Source organism: Oncorhynchus gorbuscha, linkage group LG10, assembly GCF_021184085.1.
Source record: "Oncorhynchus gorbuscha isolate QuinsamMale2020 ecotype Even-year linkage group LG10, OgorEven_v1.0, whole genome shotgun sequence".
In the NCBI taxonomy this organism is placed as follows: Eukaryota; Metazoa; Chordata; class Actinopteri; order Salmoniformes; family Salmonidae; genus Oncorhynchus; species Oncorhynchus gorbuscha.
The window spans coordinates 28,038,883-28,065,264 of record NC_060182.1 but is presented as its reverse complement, the minus strand read 5'-3'; the positions used below and the strand labels follow the sequence as shown (position 1 = coordinate 28,065,264).

The 26,382-nt window shown below is 43.5% G+C and overlaps 1 protein-coding gene across 1 annotated transcript in view; it reads right to left on the bottom strand.

The window, feature by feature from the left end:
* Nucleotides 1-23,969, bottom strand: part of epha2b (eph receptor A2 b) — a 34,131-nt gene extending 10,162 nt beyond the window's left edge. Inside the window, exons 1-7 of the mRNA XM_046365483.1 lie at nucleotides 23,799-23,969; nucleotides 22,963-23,042; nucleotides 21,124-21,775; nucleotides 9,343-9,498; nucleotides 8,734-9,093; nucleotides 8,389-8,516; nucleotides 7,938-8,109 (exon numbers count right to left, since the gene is read on the bottom strand). Coding sequence (XP_046221439.1) covers nucleotides 7,938-8,109; nucleotides 8,389-8,516; nucleotides 8,734-9,093; nucleotides 9,343-9,498; nucleotides 21,124-21,775; nucleotides 22,963-23,042; nucleotides 23,799-23,880 — 1,630 coding nt within the window. The 5' untranslated portion in view covers nucleotides 23,881-23,969. The remainder of the gene's footprint in view (nucleotides 1-7,937; nucleotides 8,110-8,388; nucleotides 8,517-8,733; nucleotides 9,094-9,342; nucleotides 9,499-21,123; nucleotides 21,776-22,962; nucleotides 23,043-23,798) is intronic.
* Nucleotides 23,970-26,382: the final 2,413 nt, after the last annotated feature.

The following is a 26,382-nucleotide window of genomic DNA, read 5'->3' as shown; positions in this document are numbered from 1 at the left end:
CATTTCTTCAAGTGCCGTCGCAAAAACCATTAAGCGCTATGATGAAACTGGCTCTCGTGAGGACCGCCACAGGAAATGAAGACCCAGAGTTACCCCTGCTGCAGAGGAGAAGTTAATAAGAGTTACCAGCCTCAGAAATTGCAGCCCAAATAAATGCTTCAGAGTTCAAGTAACAGACATCTCAACATCAACTGTTCAGAGGAGACTGTGTAAATCAGGCCTTCATGTTTGAATTGCTGCAAAGAAACCACTACTAAAGGACACCAATAAGAATAAGAAGAGACTTGCTTGAGCCAAGAAACGTGAGCAATGGACATCAGACCAGCGGAAACGTGCCCTTTGGTTTGGAGTCCAAATGGGAGATTTTTGGTTCCAATCGGCAGTTCTTTGTGAGACGCGGTCTGGGTGAACGAATGATCTCGTCATGTGTATTTCCCACTGTAAAGCATAGAGGAGGTGGTGTTATGGTGTGGGGGTGCTTTGCTGGGGACACTGTGATTTATTTAGAAATCAAGGCACACTTAACCAGCATGGATACCACAGCATTGTGCAGTGATACGCCATTCCATCTGGTTTGGGCTTAGTGGGACTATCATTTGTTTTTTCAACAGGACAATGGGACAATGACCCAACATCTCCAGGATATGTAAAGGCTACCCAGAAGGAGAGTGATGGCATGCTGCATCACATGACCTGGCCTCCACAATCCCATCCTCAACCAAATTGAGATGGTTTGGGATGAGTTGCACCGCAGAGTGAAGGAAAAGCAGCCAATAAGTGCTCAGCATGTGTGTGAACTCCTTCAAGACTGTTGGAAAAGCATTCCAGGTGAAGTTGATTGAGAGAATGTTAAGATTGTGCAAAGCTGTTATCAAGGCAAATGTTGGCTATTTGAAGAATTGGTTTAACACTTTTTTTGCTTACTACATGATTCCATGTGTTATTTCATAGTGTTGATGTCTTCACTATTATTCTACAATGTAGATAATGGTAAAAATAAAGGAAAACCCTTGAATGAGTAGTTGTTCTAAAACTTTTGACCGGTAGTGTATGCGGGTGGTATCTAACATGCACTCCCCCCCCTAAAATATTTAGATGCACTATTGTAAAGTGGCTGTTCCACTGGACGTCATAAGGTGAATGCACCAATTTGTAAGTCGCTCTGGATAAGAGCGTCTGCTAAATGACTTAAATGTAATGTAAACCTCCTTCACTGTGGCAGTCTGCCTGTGTGGTGACATATTGCACATAGCCACTGGTTGGATTGGATTTACAATACCCATGCTCTCTCCTCCCTTTAAGAGTCTCCCAGACATATCAAAACTAACATGTGTCCATCCCCCTTTCCTCTAGGTGAGTCTGCTGGGCTATGGAACTCTGTTGCAGCACATCAGGAAAACCTGCCACCCTGTTGTCAGCTATCAGCAGACAGTTTCCGGAGTAAGGATGCAACTATCAAGGCTATATTTCTTTTACAGCATATTGGATGACTGTCATTCATATTCCATTCACCCAACTCAATGTAACATCGATGGCTTTAGTTTACTACATGACACTGAAATATTCCCAAAACCCATCACGGAGGTTGCTATAACCTATTGAAAGTTTACAGCGTAGGTGCACAGGTCGAGGGGAAAATTTGAGTAATGAAGGTGAGACATTCAAATTCAATACCGCCTTGCACAATATTACCTGCATCTAGCTGATCTAGGGTATAAATCAGTAGTCTGTGTAGAAATTCTTACACAGGGACACTCAGTCAATCTTAATTTAATCATTCTTTACTTGTCAGCGTGCTGGAAAGGTTCTAACCAACTCAATGTACCATAGTACACGTATCAATCGGGAGCTCTGCTTGGGCAGTCCCAGCAGTTGTCTTATATATGGCTATACACAGACAAGGTATATTTGCATGATTTAGCTTAATTAATTGTTACCGTTTCATTCATGTGACTGACCAATACCTCATGAGGCTTCTCTTGAAGTGGAGACCTTGAAACTTTCGCTCTAAAAACAAGGTCTGGTCGTACTGACAAATTGCTGCTACTGATAGTGAGGATTCATTCAGTCAGCCACTTGGACAAAGACAGAAATTGGTTTATAGAACAGGACATGAATAGAACACAGAAATGAGTTTTCAGGAAAGCACGTATAAAATTTCCATCAGTCAAACAGTTGCAAACGAAAGTAGCTATTGGACAAATTTAGGTATGTTGATGCCTGTTTTGTTTGCTTCCGTTTAAGAAACATTTTTCGGCAGAATGAATACACCACCGAGAGATAAGAGGGCACCGACAGAGATGGCCGCCTCGCTTCGCGTTCCTAGGAAACTATGCAGTTTTTTTTTTTTTTACGTGTTATTTCTTACATTGGTACCCCAGGTCATCTTAGGTTTCATTACATACAGTCGAGAAAAACTACTGAACATAAGAGCAGCGTCAACTCACCATCAGTACGTCCAAGAATATGATTTCGCGAAGCGGACCCTGTGTTCTGCCTTTCACCCAGGACAACGGAATGGATCCCACCCGGCGACCCCAAAAAAACAACTTAGAAAAAGGGGAAAACGAAGCGGTCTTCTGGTCAGACTCCGGAGACGGGCACATCATGCACCACTCCCTAGCATTCTCCTCGCCAATGTCCAGTCTCTTGACAACAAGGTTGATGAAATCCGAGCAAGGGTAGCATTCCAGAGGGACATCAGAGACTAACGCTCTTTGCTTCACGGAAACATGGCTCACTGGAGAGATGCTATCAGAGACTGTGCAGCCAGCTGGTTTCTCCACGCATCGCTCAGACAGAAACAAACATCTTTCTGGTAAGAAGAGGGGCGTGGGCGTATGCTTTATGGTTAACGGGACGTGGTGTGGCCAAAACAACATACAGGAACTCAAGTCCTTCTGTTCACCTGATTTAGAATTCCTCACAATCAAATGTAGACCGCATTATCTACCAAGGGAATTCTCTTCGATTATAATCACAGCCGTATATATCCCCCCCCCCCCAAGCAGACACATCGATGGCTCTGAACAAACTTTATTTGACTCTTTGCAAACTGGAATCCATATATCCGGAGGCTGCATTCATTGTAGCTGGGGATTTTAACAAGGCTAATCTGAAAACAAGACTCCCTAAATTTTATCAGCATATCTATTGCGCAACCAGGGCGGGAAAAACCTTGGATCATTGCTATTCCAACTTCCGCAACGCATATAAGGCCCTGCCCCGCCCTCCTTTCGGAAAAGCTAACCACGACTCCATTTTGTTGATCCCTACCTACAGACAGAAACTAAAACAAGAAGCTCCCGCGCCGAGGTCTGTTCAACGCTGGTCCGACCAATCTGATTTCACACTTCAAGACTGCTTCCATCACGTGGACTGGGATATGTTCCGTATTGTGTCAGACGACAACATTGACAAATACGCTGGTTCGGTGTGCGAGTTCATGAGAACGTGCGTTGAAGATGTCGTTCCCATAGCAACGATTAAAACATTCCCAAACCAGAAACCGTGGATTGATGGCAGCATTCGCGTGAAACTGAAAGCGCGAACCACTGCTTTTAATCAGGGCAAGGTGACTGGAAACATGACAGAATACAAACAGTGTAACTATTCCCTCCGCAAGGCAATCAAACATGCTAAGCGTCAGTATAGAGACAAAGTAGAATCTCAACGGCTCAGACACAAGAGGTATGTGGCAGGGTCTACAGTCAATCACGGATTACAAAAAGAAAACCAGCACTGTCACGGACCAGGATGTCTTGCTTCCAGGCAGACTAAATAACTTTTTTGCCCGCTTTGAGGACAATACAGTGCCACTGACACTGCCCGCAACTAAAACATGCGGACTCTCCTTCACTGCAGCCGACGTGAGGAAAACATTTAAACGTGTCAACCCTCGCAAGGCTGCAGGCCCAGACGACATCCCCAGCCGCACCCTCAGAGCATGCGCAGACCAGCTGGCTGGTGTGTTTACAGACATATTCAATCAATCCATATCCCAGTCTGTTGTTCCCACATGCTTCAAGAGGGCCACCATTGTTCCTGTTCCCAAGAAAGCTAAGGTAACTGAGCTAAACGACTACCGCCCCGTAGCACTCACTTCCGTCATCATGAAGTGCTTTGAGAGACTAGTCAAGGACCATATCACCTCCACCCTACCTGACACCCTAGACCCACTCCAATTTGCTTACCGCCCAAATAGGTCCACAGACGATGCAATCAACCACACTGCACACTGCCCTAACCCATCTGGACAAGAGGAATACCTATGTGAGAATGCTGTTCATCGACTACAGCTCGACATTTAACACCATAGTGCCCTCCAAGCTCGAGACCCCGGGTCTCGACCCTGCCCTGTGCAACTGGGTACTGGACTTCCTGACGGACCGCCCCCAGGTGGTGAGAGTAGGCAACAACATCTCCACCCCACTGATCCTCAACACTGGGGCCCCACAAGCGTTCTGAGCCCTCTCCTGTACTCCCTGTTCACCCACGACTGCGTGGCCACGCACGCCTCCAACTCAATCATCAAGTTTGCGGACGACACAACAGTGGTAGGCTTGATTACCAACAACGACGAGATGGCCTACAGGGAGGAGGTGAGGGCCCTAGGAGTGGGGTGTCAGGAAAATAACCTCACACTCAACGTCAACAAAACTAAGGAGGTGATTGTGGACTTCAGGAAACAGCAGAGGGAACACCCCCCTATCCACATCGATGGAACAGTAGTGGAGAGGGTAGTAAGTTTAAAGTTCCTCGGCGTACACATCACAGACAAACTGAATTGGTCCACCCACACAGACAGCATCGTGAAGAAGGCGCAGCAGCGCCTCTTCAACCTCAGGAGGCTGAAGAAATTTGGCTTGTCACCAAAAGCACTCACAAACTTCTACAGATGCACAATCGAGAGCATCCTATCGGGCTGTATCACCGCCTGGTATGGCAACTGCTCCGTCCACAACCGTAAGACTCTCCAGAGGGTAGTGAGGTCTGCACAACGCATCACCGGGGGCAAACTACCTGCCCTCCAGGACACCTACACCACCCGATGTCACAGGAAGGCCATAAAGATCATCAAGGACAACAACCACCCGAGCCACTGCCTGTTCACCCCGCTATCATCCAGAAGGCGAGGTCAGTACCGGTGCATCAAAGCTGGGACCGAGAGACTGAAAAACAGCTTCTATCTCAAGGCCATCAGACTGTTAAACAGCCACCACTAACATTAAGTGGCTGCTGCCAACACACTGACTCAACTCCAGCCACTTTAATAATGGGAATTGATGGGAAATGATGTAAAATATATCACTAGCCACTTTAAAACAATGCTACCTAATATAATGTTTACATACCCTACAATATTCATCTCATATGTATACGTATATACTGTACTCTATATCATCTACTGCATCCTTATGTAATACATGTATCACTAGCCACTAACTATGCCACTTTGTTTACATACTCATCTCATATGTATATACAGCACTCAATACCATCTACTGTATCTTGCCTATGCCGCTCTGTACCATCACTCATTCATATATTTTTATGTACATATTCTTTATCCCCTTGCACTTGTGTCTATACGGTAGGAGTTTTGGAATTGTTAGCTGGATTACTTGGTTATTACTGCATTGTCGGAACTAGAAACACAAGCATTTTGCTACACTCGCACTAACATCTGCTAACCATGTGTATGTGACATAACATTTGATTTCCCTCAAACACAGTTCACTTTCATAGCAGCCATATATAAACATTACTATTTTACTCGTTATAGATAGATACACTGTCACGCCTTGGTCATTGTATTTTGTGTTTTTTGTTATATATTTTGGTCAGGCCAGGGTGTGACATGGGTTTATGTTTTGGGTTCGTATTGGGGTTTTATTAGCATTGGGAGTGTGTATGATTAGGGGTGTGTCTAGTTAGGCTTGGCTGCCTGAGGCGGTTCTCAATTGGAGTCAGGTGATTCTCGTTGTCTCGGATTGGGAACCGTATTTAGGTAGCCTGAGTTCACTTTGTAATTCGTGGGTGTTTGTTCCTGTCTCTGTGTTGTAGTCACCAGATAGGCTGTATTAGTTTCACGTTCCGTTCTGTTGTTTTTGTATTTAGTTTCAGTTATTTCATGTACCGCGTTCTTTCATTAAAGTCATGAGTAACCTACAAGCTGCATTTCGGTCCGACTCTTCTTACAACAGACGAACGCCGTTACATACACTTTAGCCAAATACATTAACCTGTTTTAGGTCAGGATCACCAATTTAATTTAAGAATGGGAAATGTCATAATAGAGCAAATTATTATTCAACTTCTAATTCTTTCATCACATTCCCAGTGGGTCAGAAGTTTGCATACACTCAATTAGTATTTGGTAGCATTGCTTTTAAATTGTTTAACTTGGGTCAAACGATTCAGGTAGCATTTTGGCACATTCTTCCTGACAGAGCTGGTGTAACTGAGTCAGGTTTGTATGCCTTGCTCGCACACGCTTTTTCAGTTCTGACCACCAATTTTCTATAGGATTGAGGTCAGGGCTCTGTGATGGCCACTCCAATACCTTGACTGTGTTGTCCTTAAGCCATTTTGCCACAACTTTGGAAGTATGCTTGGGGTCATTGTCCATTTGGAAGACCCATTTGCGACCAAGCTTTAAAATTCCCAACTGATGTCTTGATGTTGCTTCAACATATCCACATAATTTTCACTTCTCATGATGCCATCTATTTTGTGAAGTGCACCAGTCCCTCCTGCAGCAAAGCACCACCACAACATGATGCTGCCACCCGTACTTCACGGTTGGGATGGTGTTCTTCGGCTAGCAAGCTTTTCCTCCAAACATAACGATGGTCATAATGGCCAAACAGTTCTATTTTTGTTTCATCAGACCAGAGGACATTTCTCCCAAAAGTATGATCTTTGTCCCCATGAGCAGTTGCAAACCGTAGTCTGGCTTTTTTAATGGCGGTTTTGGAGCAGTGACTTCTTCCTTGCTGAGCGGCCTTTCAGGTTATGTCGATATAGGACTCGTTTTACTGTGAATATAGATACATTTGTAAAGGTTTCCTCCAGCATCTTCACAAGGTCCTTTGCTGTTGTTCTGGGATTTATTTGCACTTCGCACCAAAGTACGTTCATCTCTAGGAGACAGAATGAGTCTCCTTCCTGAGCGGTATGACAGCTGCGTGGTCCCATGGTGTTTATACTTGCGTACTATTATTTGTACAGATGTGGTACCTTCAGGATTGCTCCCAAGAATGAATCAGACTTACGGAGGTATAAATCAGTCTTGGCTGATTTCCCCATGATGTCAAGCAAAGAGGCACTGTGTTTGAAGGTAGGCCTTGAAATACATCCACAGGTACACCTCCAATTGACGTCCATTCGCCCATCAGAAGCCTCTAAAGCCATGACATAATTTTCTGGAATTTTCCAAGCTGTTTAAAGGCACAGGCAGCTTAATGTATGTAAACTTCTGACCCACTGGAATTGTGATACATGAATTATAAGTGACAATCTGTAAACAATTGTTGGAAAAATTACTTGTGTCATGCACAAAGTAGATGTCCTAACAGACTTGGCAAAACTATAGTTTGTTAACAAGAAATTTGTGGAGTGGTTGAAAAACACGTTTTAATGACTCCAACCTAAGTTTATGTAAACTTCTGATTTCAACTGTACACAAAAAATAAATATAGAAAACGACTGCATGTCAGTATTTCTGTTTTCTCTTGTCCATTTATTTAGTTGTGTGGATTTATTAATCTTAATTTAATTCTAAATTACGTCAGGTTTGGTCCACCATCTCACACACGGGTTCTTCCATTTCAAAGCCCTGGGGTATGGGGCTGTGTCCCAATCATCTCAAATACTGTAGCATCCCTTCATTCTCCCTTCTCCTTATTAACCTGATATATGGCTGTCTTCCTTACCTTCAGTCAGGGTTTCAAATTCATCCTCTATGCTGGATCCTCCAGGGCTGCCCTCGGGGCTCAGGGCCTGTACCCTGAATAGGTAGGCTGTGCCTGGGGACAAGTCACTGATCTGCACAGAGCTCTTCTCCAGAATCAGAACAGTGTACGTGGTCACATCCAGATTGTCATCCTAGTGGAGAAGGGAATTGAAAGATGAGAACACAGTGAACCAACATGCCTTTCGGTAAGGAATTATAATAATAAGGCACACTTTTGTTGTGCGGTATTGCTCCCCATGTGGTGTTTGTCATCCCCGAAACCCCTCTCATTTTCTTTCTCTTTTTCCCCACCCTTTCTTCATCCACTACCACAAAATTCCCTTTAAGTCATTATGTTTCAAAAGACATATCCAAATAGAACATAAAAAACATTTTCAGCAGCTAGTTTGGCGTGGATGGTTTAACTGTACCTTCTTGCGGTAAGTGAGTTTGTAGCGGGTGGGCTGGGGCACGGGCCTGCGGGGGGCTACAGCCCAGGACAGGGAAAGGCTGGTGAGGCTCCGCTCGTCCAGACGCATGGACGTCACCTTGGGGGGGTCTGAGGAGGGAGGAAGGGAGATGTTAACAATTTCGGAGACTGCAATGGTCCTTCACATGTTCAACCAAGAGCTTTTGAAATGCTTTCACTGCATTATGTTTGATGGAGTATTTAGTGATTGTGCTTGTATAAGTCCATACAACTACATTTCAGATCAAGCATAAGAGTTCTACTACTACTACCACCACCACTATTACCCCCAAGTACAGTGACCCACCTGTGTAGTGCAGGGCAGTGGTCAATGTGCTGGTGGATGGGGGCCTGTTGGAGCGTGGCGTCCCCTGGCTGGCGAACAGCGATACTCCGCTGTGGGCCTCAACAGTGAACGTGTAGTTGAGGTGGGGCTCCAGTTCGCTCACTGCCACCCTGGTGTCCATCAGGCCTGAGCTGGCCGGCTCAAGGCGCACCTTCTCCCCGCATGGCTGGCACGTGGTGCCCTCGCAGCGCTGGCACTCCACGCTGTAGCTGATGTCACTGCGGCCGCCCGTGTCCTCCGGCGGACTCCATGACAGCTGCAGCTTGCCTGCCGCCAGCTGGGTGGTCGTGGCGACCAGTTCTCGCGGTGCTGAGGGCAGGCCTGAGGAAACAGGAGCAGGAAAATAGAAGCATGTTAGTTCATGTATGATTGATGTCATCATTAACATTATGTTAAACTGTAGCATTCTGGGACTTTCTCTTGCTTACGGTCATTCTAATCTTTTTAGTGTCATTATTTTTGGGTCAAGAGAGCACTTTGAGCACAATGAAAAGCAAATCTCTCATTTGTTTTCAGTGTAGGATCCACCAATGCTGACTGCATTAAAGTAATTTTCCAAAATGTCCTCACCTGAGCAGGGCCCTGTAGTTGGGTCATCGGGAGCACGATAGAAGTCTTCTGCACATGGACAGAACAGTGCCCCGAAGCTCAGCAGCTTGGTGTTAACAGGACAAAGCTCACATGCGTTGTTGGAGACAAACGCTTTGAAGAAGCCTGGCAGACAATCTGAAAACACAACACGCAGATAGGAGAGACTTTCATGAGGACCTGAGGGGAACTAGTTGAGAAACTGCAAATGAAAATATGGCTAGGAAAACATGCAGTGTATGACCCAAATGGCAACCGATTCCCTATATAATGCACTGCCCTATGGGTCCTGGTCAAAAGTAGCACACTAAGGGGATGCTGAAACATGAGGTGATGGCAATCGGATAAAGGGCATGACAAATGGACCTCGGGATCTCTGCATTCAAATTGCCATCGATAAAATGCAATTGGGCTAGTTGTCCATAGCTTATGCCAACCCATATCATAACCAAATGGCCACCATAATATATGCCATTTAGCAGACTCTTTTATCCAAAGCGACTTACAGTCATGTGTGCATACATTCTACGTATGGGTGGTCCCGGGGATCGAACCCACTACCCTGGCGTTACAAGCGCCATGCTCTACCAACTGAGCTACAGGACCACCATGGGACACACTGTTCACAACGTTGACATTAGCAAACCGCTCAACCACAACGCCATACACGCTGTCTGCCATATGCCCAGTACAGCTGAAACTGTGACTCAACCACGAAGAACACACTTCTTCAGCGTGCCAGTGGCCATCGAAGGTGAGCATTTGCCCACTGAAGTTGGTTACGACACCAAACTGCAGTTAGGTCAAGACCATGGTGAGGACGACGAGCACGCAGATGAGCATCCCTGAAACTGTTTGACAGTTTGTGCAAATCCAGAGTTTCATCAGTTGTCCGGGTGGCTCGTCTCAGACCATGAAGAAGCCGGATGTGGAGGTCCTCGGTTGGCGTGGTTACACGTGGTCTGCGGTTGTGAGGCCAGTTGGACATACTGCCAAATTCTCTAAAACAAGAGGCGGCTTATGGTAGAGAAATTAACATTAAATTATCTGGGAACATCTTTGGTGGACATTCCTGCAGTCAGCATGCCAACTGCACACTCCATCAAAACTTGAGACATCTGTGGCATTGTGTTGTGACAAAACTGCACATTTTATTGTGTAATGATTATGCTGTTTAATCAGCTTCTTGGTATGCCACACCTGTCAGGTGGATGGATTATCTTGGAAAGCGAATTTGTACAGAACATTTGAGAACCTTTTTGTGCATATGGAACATTTCAGGGATCTTTTGTTTCAACTCATGAAACATGGGACCAACACTTTACATTATTTTGTTTATTTTTTGTTCAGTGTACTTTGAACTCCTACACTTCCTTTAAACCATCCCCCTTTTCTCTCCATCGCTCTAAACTAATACAACTAGTCGTCCCACATTCCAGGACAGTATGTCAGCCATCAATACTTCACAAGGAGAGAAAACAGAGAGCAAGACAGAATCAAGTGGGAAAAGGCAGAAAGAGACATAGAAAATGAAAAACTGAGCGGAACCATTATGTGCATAATTCAGCAGTCTTTTAAAAAGTCCCCTGTGCAGATATGAAACCGTATCGCTTAGATTAGATGTCTGCTGATTTCACACATGGGAGAATATAGTGGGAGAGTTGCAGGTAGGCTCCAGCCGTGCACCAACAGTAGGAGAATCAGAGTAAGACGTCGTGAAATCTCTGAGGGTCTCATGGAGGAAAGTGAAAATGAGAAGGCCACCCTTAAACGCTCCAAAAACATTCCAATGGCTGCTGGTCATGTATTTGCTATATCCCCTTACATTATCACACACACTTGGAGAGGAAATCTGACTTCAGTGGAAGGATTACTGTTCTCTTCACCTCACACACCTTACTTTCGTTTATCTATTTCCAGATCCTGCGGTACGGGGCTGTGTCCCAATAATCTCAAATAGCAGCTCTTCCTTAGCCAGCTCTCTTTACCTAGGTTGACTTCATTGCTTTATCAGACATGAAATCTGAGGCCCTAATTTAAGACAGATGCATAGATGAATGATATCATGTAGATGGATGATATGTTTGATGTGAGCAACTGTATGCAAAGTAGGTACCAGGTAACAAGGTGTTAGAAAAAAGGACAGTTGGAGTGTGTGTGTGAACAAGATAATGCTAAAATGAAAAAGAGAGATTACAGGCAATTGAGGAATGACCTGAGAAAGGTGAAATATGTCAAGAATAAATGACAGATGGTTTCAGTGTCTGCATCCAAAAGCACAGGGACAAGTCAAGAAAGAAACAGATGTCTATTCTCAGAAAAATATCAGCTTTGTTCAGTTGCCGCCTTAGTTGTGGTCAGGTTTGGCTGAAGTTTACTTGGAAACTGCAAGTAACCTCACACTTGCCTGAAAGAAACTGCCTGCGTTTAATTTATTTCGAGGGTATTAACTCAAGTGACTGAGACATTCCCCTTCCTTTGCTCCATTCATCTTTTGTCTCGTAGGGGCGTCCAAGTTGCAGTCGAGCCATTTGTCAGCAATAGCAGGTGAACAAAGGATATACATTACAGCAAACATGGGCGGCAATGGTGCAATCTTTGTTTGACTGAAAATTCCTAGCATGAAAAGAATTTGGATTGTGACTGACGTCCTGCATGCAGCCTGCACGTTGCTCATTCTTTCATGTTACCCTTCTCTTTCTCTGCATTCTGTTTCTAGAACATTCACTACTACTCATTAACACCACCTTCAAGGCCAAAAAGAAATGGAGGGATAGAGAAACAGAAGCAGAGTAGATTGATAGAAAGACAGAGGGGTATCGAATCCTGCTGGAGACTTAAGAAGAAAAAGGGGGAGCGAGAGGAGAATTGCATTGAGTGTGCAAACAAAACAGCTGCTGTCTCAAACCCCAATTCATAGGCCTCTGCCTCCCCTCTCATAATACCCAAATTCCTCTGTCCTCCTACTCCCTTCCAGCCTCACCAAAGGTTTCCAGCTAACCCATTAGAATCTCCTTTCACTAGCAACCAGCAGGCAGGAGAATGCCAGGCCATTAAACTCCAGAGTGGGGAAGAAGAAAAAAAAAACACTTGTTGCAAATAGTAGAAATGCCACATGGCAACTGAATAGAGGGGAATATGCTCTTTTTGCACAGCAGCGGCAGGGAAAAAAAAGTGGCTGCAATGCGTATGGTCAGGGCTGTGGTGAGATGGCCTTACACTAAGAGGTAGACTCTGTAATCAACAAGCAGTCCAGAATACACCACCCAACGGGAGGCCCATGGGCCTAGAATAGAGGTCTTCACGGTTTCAACAGACCCAAAATTCCAAGATCCGACCCGGGACCCGAGTGGGTCCGAGTACTAAATTCTGACGTTTGTCTCAGGTCTGATATAACTGCCACTGGTCTCTGGATATGCACCCCTTTCTCCCCAAGCCGGGTGAATGGGAGAATAGTAGATTCACACCGACGGATGTGCTACATTACTAGGACTGTGTGCTGATGCTGAAAAATTGTGTGCTGCTGTTCTAGAAATGCTTCATTTGATTTACCGACGGGACCCGATTGGACCGTTAGGGTTTGTGTGATGAGAACTGCGCAAGCTGGTTCTGTCACAGCCAACTGCAACTCAATAAAGTGTATAGCTTATGTCCAGCTGAAACTGGTTCTGGCTGCTCGCATCACGTGCCTGCTGCTGAGGAGAGCGAGTGAAAGAAGCCTTGGCCCAGGCTGTTGAAGATGGGAGACTTTCTTCTTTGAAATAAAACCCCCAAAAGTTAGAGGAAAAACTGTATTGTGAAAAGAAGCCGATAACAGAAATGTCTTTGGAGACAAGTTTTAATGGACAAAGATGAGAACGTTACCTTTCATTTATATATTTCCGTATTTATTATCAATTGTTTGGTCATTATTATTATTAAATTATTGGCCTATTTAAATAACGTAAACCCCTTCTTTAGATAGCCTATGTAAAAAAGTGCTTTGTATCATTTTGTTAAGACATTTGTTAACTAAATGAAGCTCTGTCTAATTTTTTGCTTCATATTTAGTTTAAGGTTAAAAGTTGGTCTGTTGTAAAATAAATAGCATTAGCCTATTGATGTTATTTGTTGGTAATAGTTGCAATATAGGCTAGCCTGTTCAAATCAAAGGTTTCATTCTGTTGAGACACTTTCATTAGCCAAATTAAGTTGCAGCTGTAATGGTGTTTGCGGTAATAATATAAATACCGGTAGACCTACTATGCTACCTTCACTCAAACCATGAAAAGGAAAAACCAAAGAGGGCAAGATGCAAAACTTTATTTAATGCTGCAATCGTATTTTCCCTATAAACAATTACTTTACTTTCTTTTGAAATTACCCTAATAAAGTCAAGCAACTTTTGTCTGTTATAGCTACTGCAGGCCTATGAAGGCAGTGAGCACCGGCACTCCATTGGACTCCGACAGTTGAACTTGAGTTGAGGAAGAATATTTTAGGCCTACCAAAGTTACTCCTTTAATCAAACAATATATGGCTTGTCTTTATAAATCATATTCGGATAGAAAAATTAACATATTAGCCTCCTTCCGGACGTCAATATCTGTATAGGAGTAGTAGCCCATCTGACAAATATTTTTTAAATCCATGTCGGTTGGGAACATGGCACTGGCAGCTCTTTCTCTAGGGCTAGGCCTAAGCGCTTCTCCTTTAATATGTATATTTTAAATATCATACAGTGGACACCTAGGCCTATATGATTGCAATGGCCTGATGTATTTAGCGCTCAAATCTCCGACAGCTGAACCGTGAGGTAGACAGTTTAATAAGTTAAAAAAACAATACGCTATGTTTTGAATATGCTACACATCGAATCGTTTTTGTAATTTATTATATCTAGGCAGTTTAAGAACAAGCAACTGTGGATCATTTGGCCAATGTTGCTGGCAGCACCCAGGTTTATTTCTACTCTCAGATCTGAACAGGTCTTTCAGATCTGAACTAGCAAGGGTCTATTTGGGAACGTTTCCCACTGTTTTTTGCAGAACAGGTCTGACTGTACTCAGGTCCATGTCTCAGTTTAAAAAATATATATATTTATGCATATCAGGTCGGGTGGGAAAGGCAACTTTTTGGACCCGTGAAGACCTCTAGCCTGGAGACCATATACAGTGGGGCAAAAAAGTATTTAGTCAGCCACCAATTGTGCAAGTTCTCCGATTTAAAAAGATGAGGCCTGTAATTTTCATCATAGGTACACTTCAACTTTGACAGACAAAGGTGCCATTAATACAGGTAACGAGTGGAGGACAGAGGAGCCTCTTAAAGAAGAAGTTACAGGTCTGTGAGTGCCAGAAATCTTGCTTGTTTGTAGGTCGACCAAATACTTATTTTCCACCATAATTTACAAATAAATTCATTAAAAATCCTACAATGTGATTTTCTGGATTTTTTTTCTAATTTTGTCTGTCATAGTTGACGTACCTATGATGAAAATTACAGGCCTCTCATCTTTTTAAGTAAGAGAACTTGCACAATTGGTGGCTGACTAAATACTTTTTTGCCCCACTGTAGTTCAGGCCCATTTCCTTTACTGCCTTTCTCTAGAAAGGTCAGCACATGTAAACTGACTCACAATCATAGGAAATGAATCCAAAGAATGTGATCAAGAGGTATCGGTGACCACCAGCTGATTCGTTTTTGAGGAGGAATAGGAACTAAAGAAGGGTCAAGGAATGTTCCTCTGAAAGTGAGAGAGTGGTTCGTCTTTTCTGTTGGACACAGGAAGCGCAAGGCTAACGCTGAGCTTCCTTCCTCCTTCAGCCAATCATAGTATGCGAGGGAAGAGGGCCACAGATTGAGTCCAGGGAAAAGTTAGGTGAGAGAGCTGAAATGTTGTTGGTAAATAACAGAAGAGGGAGTAAGACTTGAGGAAAACCCAGTGCATTTCTCAAGTAAATAAAAGTCTGTCAACCTCTAAGAGTCAGACAGCCGAGAAACCTAAGTGAGAATCCCTCCTTTTTTTGCCCTTTGGGATCCCCTGGGATGTAGGCCCTGTTTGTCATTTGAGAGGCCCTGTGCCTAAAGAGCCTGGGTGTTTGTTTATAGTGAGTGACTGGCGGGTCCTGGTGGATTCTGGGTGTTGAGTGGTCTGGTTTGTCAGTCGGAGTTAAGATGTATGAGATGGAGACGGGGATAAATGCACGGACGAATGGATGAATGGGTACACAGCTACCGGACAACAGAAAGCCCTCAAGCCCTTGAATAAAGTGGGGGTGCGCTAGAGGAGAGGTGCAAAACAAAAAGCCTAAGTCAAGTCCTGGGCTCTTTTGGTTTTAAAGCATAGAAGGGCCATGTCTGCCCCAGGGTAGTAGTAAAATTTTCCTCGACTACAGGGAGTTGATGGCCTACTAAAACAAACACAGGAGAGAAGTCAGGGAAGGAGCGAGAGTGGGGAGGGAAGGAGCAAGAAAGGGGAAACCAAAGCTTGTTTCGCAGGGAGGGGGAGTAGACAAAAAAGGGTATAAAATAAAGCTCCAGAAAAGCAGCAATGTTGAGATCATTATCATGACTAATTGTAGATATCCAGGGAAAAGTCAGCATCCATCAGATTTTGCAGGTATCTGCTATTTTGAAGCAGGTTTTACTTTGTAATATGTGGTAGTTTCATATACCTTGGTTGAATGCACTTATTTAAGTTGCTCTGGAAAAGAGCATCTGCTAAAATGGATTTTCTGCTCCCCATTTTCCCACGTGATGTCACTAATGCCATGTTTACATGTGCAGGACAACTTGTCATAGGTGTATTAGGGGGTGGTTGAGTAGAACAATGTGTGTATCTGATGGGGGAGGGGTAGTGGTAACATGAAGCCACAGATGGAGGAGTGCGAGTGGGGGGGGAGGGATTATGGTGTGTAGTGACATTAGTCAAAAGGATAAACTGACCGATGGAGCAGCTGTAAGTGAATTATATCTGTTTTACAATTCCACTTAGACTTTCATCTGGTTGTCAACGAACACAATAAATTCCTTAATACCTTTTTCTTCACACTCCTCTTCCCTTGTGCTGCTCACAGAGAACAGGGGAAGTGAGAGGAGTGCAAATGGGAATGAGAGAGGGGTACAAACAGTGAGAAAGCAGAAATGCATGCATTAAAACAACCATCACACAAACAAACAAATAGGTCCAACACAAAATAGATGTCATGGTCTGATTAAATAATATTCTTCTTTCCTTTCCATTTATGTCCTGTCCTTCGACTACACTGCCCAACAGCCACCATAGTCATCTAGGACACACTTCCTTTGCCTTTCCTAAAAGTCAAGGCCAGACATCCAGGTGGCCACGCAAGCTGGATTCCAACGTGTCTGCTTCCTGTTAAGAGGCCAAATTAATGAACCAATAAACAAAATGACTTATCAGTGGGCCACAAAAACCAAAGGAGTGAAAGGGGGGGGGACTGACTGCAGCGCAACAATGGAAAGCCCTGAGCCAACAGGTTGGAGAGTGGTTGAGGATTAGGTGGCGTCCGGTTTCCGTTGGAGCCCGTCCTGTCCGGTGGGGGGACGGAAAGTGCTGAGCTCACACCGGCAGCACAATACACAAATCTCCACAGCCCAACCACGTTGCACAGGAATGCCATACAGAGGAAAATATGCCCCGGAATACCTTTTCAGCAAAGTACCAACATAGGGGGAAATGGAGCTACATGCCACCTAGGAGTAATTGTATGTCTGGATACTGTTAGAATAAATGGCACAAATGTCTTTGTATGAGAACACAGACACCAAAAAGTTTATTGCTCTGTGTTTTGTTCAAGTTACTCTGCTGTTGTCAGCCATACCAGAAAGTAGGAATCTCTTTAGTCTACATATGCCCAGAGAAGAGCCATCTTTGCTCATCCTCATGACTAGCCAATGATATTATGCCATATTAAATGCTTCCTACGAGTTTCTAACCATAACCCTTATTTACTTATGAAATGTATGTCTGGATCAGAAAAGTAATAGGATTTGACATAAGACATTGCAACCACAACATAGCAAAAGGCTAAACTTGCTAAATCTATTCAAAAATCAGTAAAACATTTTGAAATGCACAATTTAGATAAATATTGGCCACTACTCAGTTTCCTGTCATCTCTTATAGATTTCATTGAATTATAATGGGCACAAAATTCAACATGATAGTGTCGAGAGGCAATTTACTCAGTCCCTCCATTTTCTAGCCCACGCTCTGAACCTCCATGTGAGAGGTCAACATCAACTTGGCACAAGATCACAGAATCACATTAAAAGTAATCACAATCAATCTCCCGAAACTTCCCCATTCCCCATTTCCAAAGGGTAAGAAAGAAATGTGCTTTGATATGAGCATGCTGAAAGTGCAAAACTAGTCTGATAAGATCCTTAATGATTTCTTGGACTATGAACACAATGTGACCATAGGCCTAGTAAATCCACAGTATCCATAATGATGACTTTGGCTATGGATCGCAAGGAGGGACATAAAGTGTATGTAACACTGTAGGTGCACCCAATCTGATCAGGAGCGAAATGTCACAACAAACCAGTCAGAGAGGTTCCCAGAGAGGTTTCCTTCCTTGGCTCCAGCAACAGAGACTGCACTGCTGATATTATGTTGCACCAAAATAACAATTGTGCTGGTCTTCTTCATAATGACTCTCCGGGGAGTAAACTGGGGTGAATCCTCTCATTTTGTCACGTATTCACTGAATCGTCTGTGTCATATATCAAGGCTGTAACCCCAATAAACATATTTAGAACATTACAATATTTCAGTTCACATTTGATCAGGATTATAGGTTTATGTTTCTGGGTCAATATGTGAAGAATGGCAACAGTTTTTTGCTGCATGTAAGTGTATTCACCCAAAACTTTGGGATACATATAGGGAATACTGTTCAAATGTAAGGTCTGTTTATCGTTTTAAGAGACAGTTGTCAAATAAGCAAGAATACTTATTTATTTACTAGTATACACAGAACAGAGCAAAGTCTAAATAGTCAGTCACAAATGGGTCGTGTGAAACGGGATGTTGCGATTCAAATAGTGTCACATTCAGGTCCTGCACACTGGCCAACCATAATAAAACCATAATTCAGAGAGAAATAGAAAAACAAGAAGGAATGTGGTCATCTTGTAGCTGGTTACAATAAAAACTCAGTAATGATGTTGCTTATGATCATAAACTCACAGGAGAGTTTCAAAATGGAGATGTGAAAGGGGGGGGGGTGGTAGAGCCTGGGAGCAATAAAATATATGTAGAGAGTGGAAACGAATGAGGGGGAAAGAAAGAATAACACAACAGAAGGAGCTAAATAAATATGGAGGCAGGATTTTACATTTAGAGCATTCATCTTAAGATGGCTAGGTGAGAGAACCACATATCACAGTTGTAGGTAAACTTTTCCTCAAAGTAGCTATTAGCAAAGTCAGTGATAGTAGGAACAGACAAGGGAATAAGAATGACTGAGACGTCTTATTTAAGATACTCTTATCTTATCAGGAAGACAAAGATGCAGGCAGTACCAGTAGTTACTGCACATAAAACACACACCCAAGTAATTTACTACCCACACAAATCACTCACCACATGGAAGGCACAGTCATTCAGCTTCAGTGTCACCGACAGTTTAACTTGACATCACTTTAGGGGGGAGGAAAACTAGGCCTAGATTACTGGAAAAGGGAACTCCTCCTTTGGGAGAAAATAACCTTACCAGTACTCATTTACTGGTTCTATCAGGATTTTTCCTACAGAAAGTATTCTAAAAAAAGAACCCAACATTGACTGAGTGTAAACACAAGCATTTGGAAACTGAGTGTGCGTCCCAATTCACAATATAGTGCTCTACTTTTGACCATAGGGTGCAATTTGGAACGCATATAGTTGGTCCTAAGTCATATTTGCCCAGCTCCGAGATGAGTGTGCACGCGGCTTTACTGTGGGTGACAGGGTGTGGGCATGGACAGCTCGACACAATCCAAGGAGCAGCTGGGCCAGATGTTTATCTTTCTGTGGTAACACAAGGTATGTGTACTTTGTGCCAGCGAAGATTGTGTAAGGAAGGGCGTTCTTTTTAAAGGAGGAAAACTGTGTCAATGTCAACAGTGAGTCAACTGGAACACACAGCATGGGGGAAAGGGGGGGGGGTACGTGCATGCGCGTGTGTGTGTGTATGCATACGTAGGCTTGCTTGCGTGTTTGTATGTGTGTGTACTGCATGCATGGTTGTATCCATGATTTTTTTCAACTCAAAATGCCAAGCTCATTCAACTTACACTGTAGCTGTCTGTATTCAACCTCTCATGGAATGAATATATACATCTGACGCTATCCACTCTCTTTCTCAATCCATCACTTCAATTCATTGTCCTGTAAGATGGAGTACACTCCAAATGGCATTCTATTCCCCATGTATAGGGCTGTGGTCAAAAGTAGTGCACTATATTACATATGGTGCCATTTGGGATGCATTGCAGGAGTCCTCCCTAAGGAATTCCTCAGACCTGCAGTAATCTGGGAGGTTCCTCAGTAAATGGAAGAGGAATGCAGTGGAGAAGGGGAGGACGAGGGGAGCCAGTGCCTACAGCTCAACACTGCACCTCACTGTTCTACCTTTACATTCCATTCTTCAAATTTTTATCACAACCTTCCTCAGTCTCTGTGTGTGAGTGTTTCTCACTCACCCACCCCACTATCCTTTCATCTAAAACTATGCCCTGACAGAAATAAAATGACAGGAAATATCCATTACCAATGGAGGGGAAGCTAAGAAAATGTGTGTGTGTGTTCCAAAATCAGTGGTGCAGTAACATGCCTCGTGTTCAGGTGATGATAGTTTTGTGGTGCTCTATCACAGAACAGCTCCCAACAGGCCTGAGCATGCAAACACTCTCTCACACACCCTGCTGCAGTACCACACAAAACCCTCAAATGTTGAAACCTCATCTCTCACAGCAGCTCTGAGATAGTGAAAAGTGGAATGTGAAGGAGAGAGTAAAGAACAGAGAGAGAGAGCATGCCCAATGGCTTAAGGAATACATATTTCTCTGATGCATGTAACCAACAAAGTCAGAGACAACCAGGGGGGGGTTGTTTTCCCTCCTCCTCCCCTGCCGCCTAGAAGAAGTAAATTCATCACCAGTATAGTCTCCGAGTTTGACTTGTTGATCAAAGATGGGAGGTTCACATCTGTCATTTAGTCAGGACTCAGAAGAATGTAGACTAGAGGGCCTCTGATGAGGACTTGAATGCAACATGGTTGCAATGTAACTATAAAGCCCAGGGGTTGAGTGACGTTAAGACTACCTATGAGTATCTTAGAAAAGAGAACGAATGACAAATTAGTGGGAAACTAGCTTACGGGGGCCAGAGGTCCTGATAAGCATGGCTACTACCAAAACTGGGTACCTCACAAACCCGTTTCAGTTAAGAGGAAAATGTTTGACTTAAAAGTTTAATAAAAAGTACTTTTATCTTGAAACATTTGATATCACATGCATGGCCTAAGAGTAGCTGAATTTTGTTACAATGTTTCTACATTGTAGTTTGGGTTCAAGGTCAGGGATAATGTAGTGACATGCATGTTTTATAACACAAATGGTAAACACCTTCTGCTAAATATCTCTATGAGACTCACGTCAGCTCACACACGCACGGGCAAACAAAGCATTAGAGTCCATGATGCTAGACACCAGCACTCAGAATGCCCAGCTGTCAGTGAGCCAAGAGAACACAGGAACATTATACCTTACCTCGACATGTGTCGTTGACGGCCTCGTAGCCGGGCATGCATTGGCACTGTCCAACAGGCACCACCCACTCTCCGTCCATCGTGCAGTAGATGCGGGGCGACTCCTCACTCACCGCGTTCTCCACGCAGGCCCCCGCTACTTCCCTCAGGGCCTGGTTCACCCCCCCACCCGCCACGGTCTCAGGGAAGGCTGCGAGGCTCTTGATGGTGGCCGGGCAGGTCTTGTAGTAGACCCTGACAGAGAGCAGCGCCATGCAGGCTCCAATGTCCTGGAAGGCCAGGTAGAAGCCTTTCCTGCTGAGGCTCTCCACCACCCGTGTCTCTGTGTTGATGCGCAGCTCGTTGCGGCTGGTGATCTCGTCCGGCGCGATGGTGGCCACCTTCTTGAACTGGCCCTTGCGGAAGCTGGTGCCGATGTCGGCGTCCGACTCAGAGGAGAACAGGTTGAAGGTCTCCTTGCAGGTGAGCGATGAGCCGTCGAATGAGTTGCAGTCACGCACAATGAACTGCAGCTCCACGAAGACGCGAGAGGCTGACGGGCGGCGCTGGATGAAGGTGGTGCGCAGCCAGTTGTCCTGCTCATGCTCACCCACATTACACACAGAGTAGGTGTACAACTGGGAGCCATTCAGACTCCTCTGGACCACCTCCCACTGAAACACACAGATAGACCATCAGGACTCCAGTCACATACTGACTCTGGCGATACATGACTAAGAGTGGGCTGGAAAAAAGTTCAAATGTTCAATGGTTATGGGGGGTGCCCAACTGCCCATGTTGACATCTTAAATGCTAATGGTGTGCCTTAATTTGTTATACGAGTTCCAAGACCCCCAGCATTCCTGTCATTTGAACCCTGGAGACAAAGGGAAAGCGTGTGAGAGAGTGAGGGAGACCCCAAAGGAACATATTAAGATATAAGAGTGGCGAGAAAAGACTAGGCCTTATCAAAGGACTGAAGCCAGCTGATTTTGACAATGCCATTGAAATAACACGGAGATCTGTCAACATCTTATACAACATATGTTGATCCATGCAACCAACTCTTGCTGTCACAGAAGTTAGATATTTTAGTGAGAAGTCTTCAACGTTCAGCTTAATAGTAGCTGCTGAAATACATGTGTCCACACAGAGGTTCTCTCTGCATGTTACCACTGCTATTAATTAAAGGAATGTGCTTTGCTGGCTGACTGTGTGGCATCACATGAACGGGAGCATGCAACAGGAGAGAGAGCGCCTCCATAACACTACTGAACAAGGGAGAGTCAAACGTGAATGACCACTCAAATGTAAATTAAACTAAATGGGACCCAAGCACACATACTACACAAAAGCACACGATAGCAAAAATCAATAATCTGTTGTGTTTTACTGTGACGAAAGACAACATTTTCTCCTTATGAGAAAATGAAAGCCATCTTAACTCACTACATCTACATTTCCCCAAAAGCACTATATGCTCCAAACTTTAGGTCAATTGCACCCTTACATACAATTCTGAAATGAGGGACTTAAAACCACAAGTATTCTCTACCACACTTGCTATAGCTACCATTCTCTCCCTTGGAATAGTCCTGACATGCTGCCATCTAAAACCCAACCCCCACTAGAATAATGTGACCCTTTTACATATTCAACTTGAACATTACACTTTTAGTAATGTTTATACATGAGCACCAAGGTATAGCACCCAGAAAAGTAGATCCTGGAAAATATGAGTTGTTAAAGTTGTGTGAAGGTACGAAAGTCAGACATGGCATATTATGTGCTACCCCATCCATATTTACCCAAAGAGAAAAGTACAGAGACAGGGCAATGGAAAGAATAGATGAATACTGACCCCTTGCTTGGATCCTTGTTCATAGGGCCAGGTCAGCCAGCCTAGCTCACTCCCTGATGCCCTCATATCCAACAGCACCTCTGCAGAGGGGAAAATTCAATCAATTATGTCTTAACCTACTAAAATGTGATTGACTTACCACAGAAAGCTGGGACATGTACATTTTGAAGTTAATTTGCTTATTTCTATTAGCTATTATCATTTGAACTCTAATATCTTACCCCAAGAATAGTAATTGTCTAAATCCCCTACACTTCCTCAAGTGAGGTTCAAACATAGGCCTGTGTTAGTGACTTTTACAATTTAAAAGGAAGCTTAGGGTGTAATCATTAACTTGAGATGGAATATCCTAACTTTCTCATCATTCAACTTTGCTGCGCAATAAGTGGTACCAGGCATGAATGTTCAGCCCAACCATGCAGATAATTATTAATTTTATATTTAATATGTTCACAATATCTTACTGATCTAGAGACAATATAAAAGTTCAAAATACCAACAGGTAGTGGCACTCTATAACGTAGTAAGACTGCTCTCAACACACTCTCATCTTGATAAAGAGATTAGCATAGATACCGAATCGAATACCGGCGAAACTTGATCTAATAAAGTATAAAGGATTGCATTAAAACAGTTTCTGGTCAAAATCAACAAACTTGAAAACTTCTACAAGTTGCGACATTGTATCAATAGCCCATGTTCTTGCCCTGTGCTTTAAACATCCACTTCTTCGTGGTCCCACAACCTGAACAGAGCAGGATATACTTCTTGCAACAAGAACATTTTGATTTCATATAGTTACCAAAGATTGAAAAGTAGTCAAGACTTTCGCTTACCTTCTTTAGTTTGCAGTGTAATAAATATACCGTTAATTAATACATAGGAAAACAACACGCGCTTAATTCCACGGGAATCCATTTGAGTTTGTTTTCTTCTTATTTCTAAGCTTGGTTGGGACCCTTCCACGCTCTCATCAGTTGCTCAACTGAACCGTGAGCTCGCGAAAGCCTCATTCACAAATGAGGACGTCACCAACTCCGCCTGTTAGAATGTAATCAATTCCATAAAGGAGGGGGTGTGGCAAAGAGGAAAGTGACATTGGCATTATGGTGTTGATGGCCTCAGCCATTTACCTTAGCGACAAGAGAAGCAGATATCAATACAATGTTGGCCTATTTACCTTTTTATTATTGTTTTTTTGTGTACAAAAATAAGAAGAGAGAATTCTGCATGAAACTCGTGATACAAGTTTATCAATCATATTATTATCGTATTCATATAATCTCGAATCTGAAGCAAAGACAACTGAATCCATAGTCAAGAGAAATAAAATGGCAAATAATTGTACTAATTAGCTTTAGAATTTGAAATACCATATGAATATAAGTGAAATGATACATCTGTATTTTCAATGGGAAAGATAGAGATGTGGGAGAATGGGGAGTAGGAGGGTGTGCTGGTATGAGTATGAACATAGTGATGAAATAATCCATCACCTAGCAACTCTTTTGCAAATTAATTTGGGAGTCAACCCAGTCAACCTTCATTATTTGTTGTACAGTGTAACTATGTGATTTATGAATGCTTATCTGTATCTTGAAGTTTTCACTAAAAACCTCCTGAATATTTTGTCAACCTGTTAGATTTTCTTGATTGTCTTGGTACCATTGATTGCGCTGTCTTCGCAATAAATTATTACAATACAGTATGGCATTGATTTTGCATGGGTCACACCTGTGGGCCCAACTCTGTGGGAAAGATTGGGCTTCTCTCTGTTTCCCCGGCAGACGGGCCCCAGCCATGTGCGAATCCGACCTCCCCATCCGACCTCCTCTTACCCCGGGGCTCTGGTATTATAAAGCCCCTCTCACACCAGGGAGAATGCCTGGAGCCTTATGAAATGCCACATAAGAGTGATTCCTCATGAAACCCAGACAAAAAAAAAATGGTTTTGGGAATTTTCACAAAATGTAATCCATGGAATAGTCCTTTGCAGGAAGGATTGTTGGCATATATTTGACATTTGTATCTAAAAGCATAATTAGAAAGAATTTATCAAAGTTAGCTTATTTATGACATCTGTAGATGTTTTTATTTAACCTTGATTTAACTAGGCGAGTCAGTTAAGGACAAATAATTATTTACGATGACGGCCTAGGAACAGTGGGTTCGGTTAGCTGCCTTGTTCAGGGGCAGAACGGCAGATTTTTACCTTGTCAGCTCGGAGATTCAATCTAGCAACCTTTTGGTTACTGGCCCAACGCTCTAACCACTAGGCTACCTGCCAATGCTACAAATCTGTAGGGTATTGGGGTGTAATCAGACTACCAGATGAGGCTCTCACACATGGTCCCTTGGTCGGTCCACACTTTCTACTGCTGCTGCTGTGTGTTGTTCGGGCTGGGTAACAATGGGCCTGCTGTCCCCCAGTGAAGGGGGTTCAAGGGGGCTGACTTGGTTGGGAGAGCTGCCAAGCACAGGTGTAGTAACTCAACTCAGCAGCATCAGAGTGGGGGGGACAGCAGGCCGATTGTTACCCAGAAAGTGTGGACCGACCAAGAGAGCATGTGTGAGAGCCTCATCTGTTAGTCTGATTACCCCCCAATACCCTACAGATGATACCAAACACATGACACTGTTGATTTGGGCCTATGTTATACCTGTTTTTGGCTCTGTATACAGCACTGTTCTCCACTGCCTGTCAGACTTACAAATATTCGGTTCCTAAGTAGTCAATATTTTTTTTTATACAATGATACCAAAGTGCAAAGTGCTGAGCAAACTATCTGTGGGGTAGCTAAAGGCTGGCAGGGTGAGTCGGGATTGAACACTATCATCCCAGCAATATACTATACACTATTCGGAAAGATCCCACTTGAAAAAATACTACAGTGTACTGTATACTATGGTAGGAATACTGTAGTATTCACTGCAGTGTTGTTGCTGAATTTACTGTAGTAGTGACTGTAGTACAATGTGGTATTTACAGGAATACAAAAAAATACTACAATACTATAAATGTTCCATAACCTGTAGGTAGGTAAGTAAGTAGGAAGGTAGATAGGTAAGTAAGTATGTAGGTCTGGGTTCTGAAAAGGGAGTTCAGAGCTTCTGCTCTTTTCTATAACCACAGGGAACACAATATATGGTCTATACTTGGCGTGTAGGTTTCTAACTTATGGGTGTCACAACTTGGGATTTGGAAGGGGAATGGGCAGGGTTTATGCAAATTACATACTGTAGTATTTACTAGAGTAAAATAAATGTTGTGTTTTTGCGGACATTTCTGTAGTACTTACTACAGTGCTGTTAAAAAAAGAAAGAATACTACAGCATTCTACAGTATACTACACAATTCTATACTGGGGAGGGGGGGGAGGGCATGGAGTAGGGTCAAGTTCCTTGAAGAGACTGATCTAA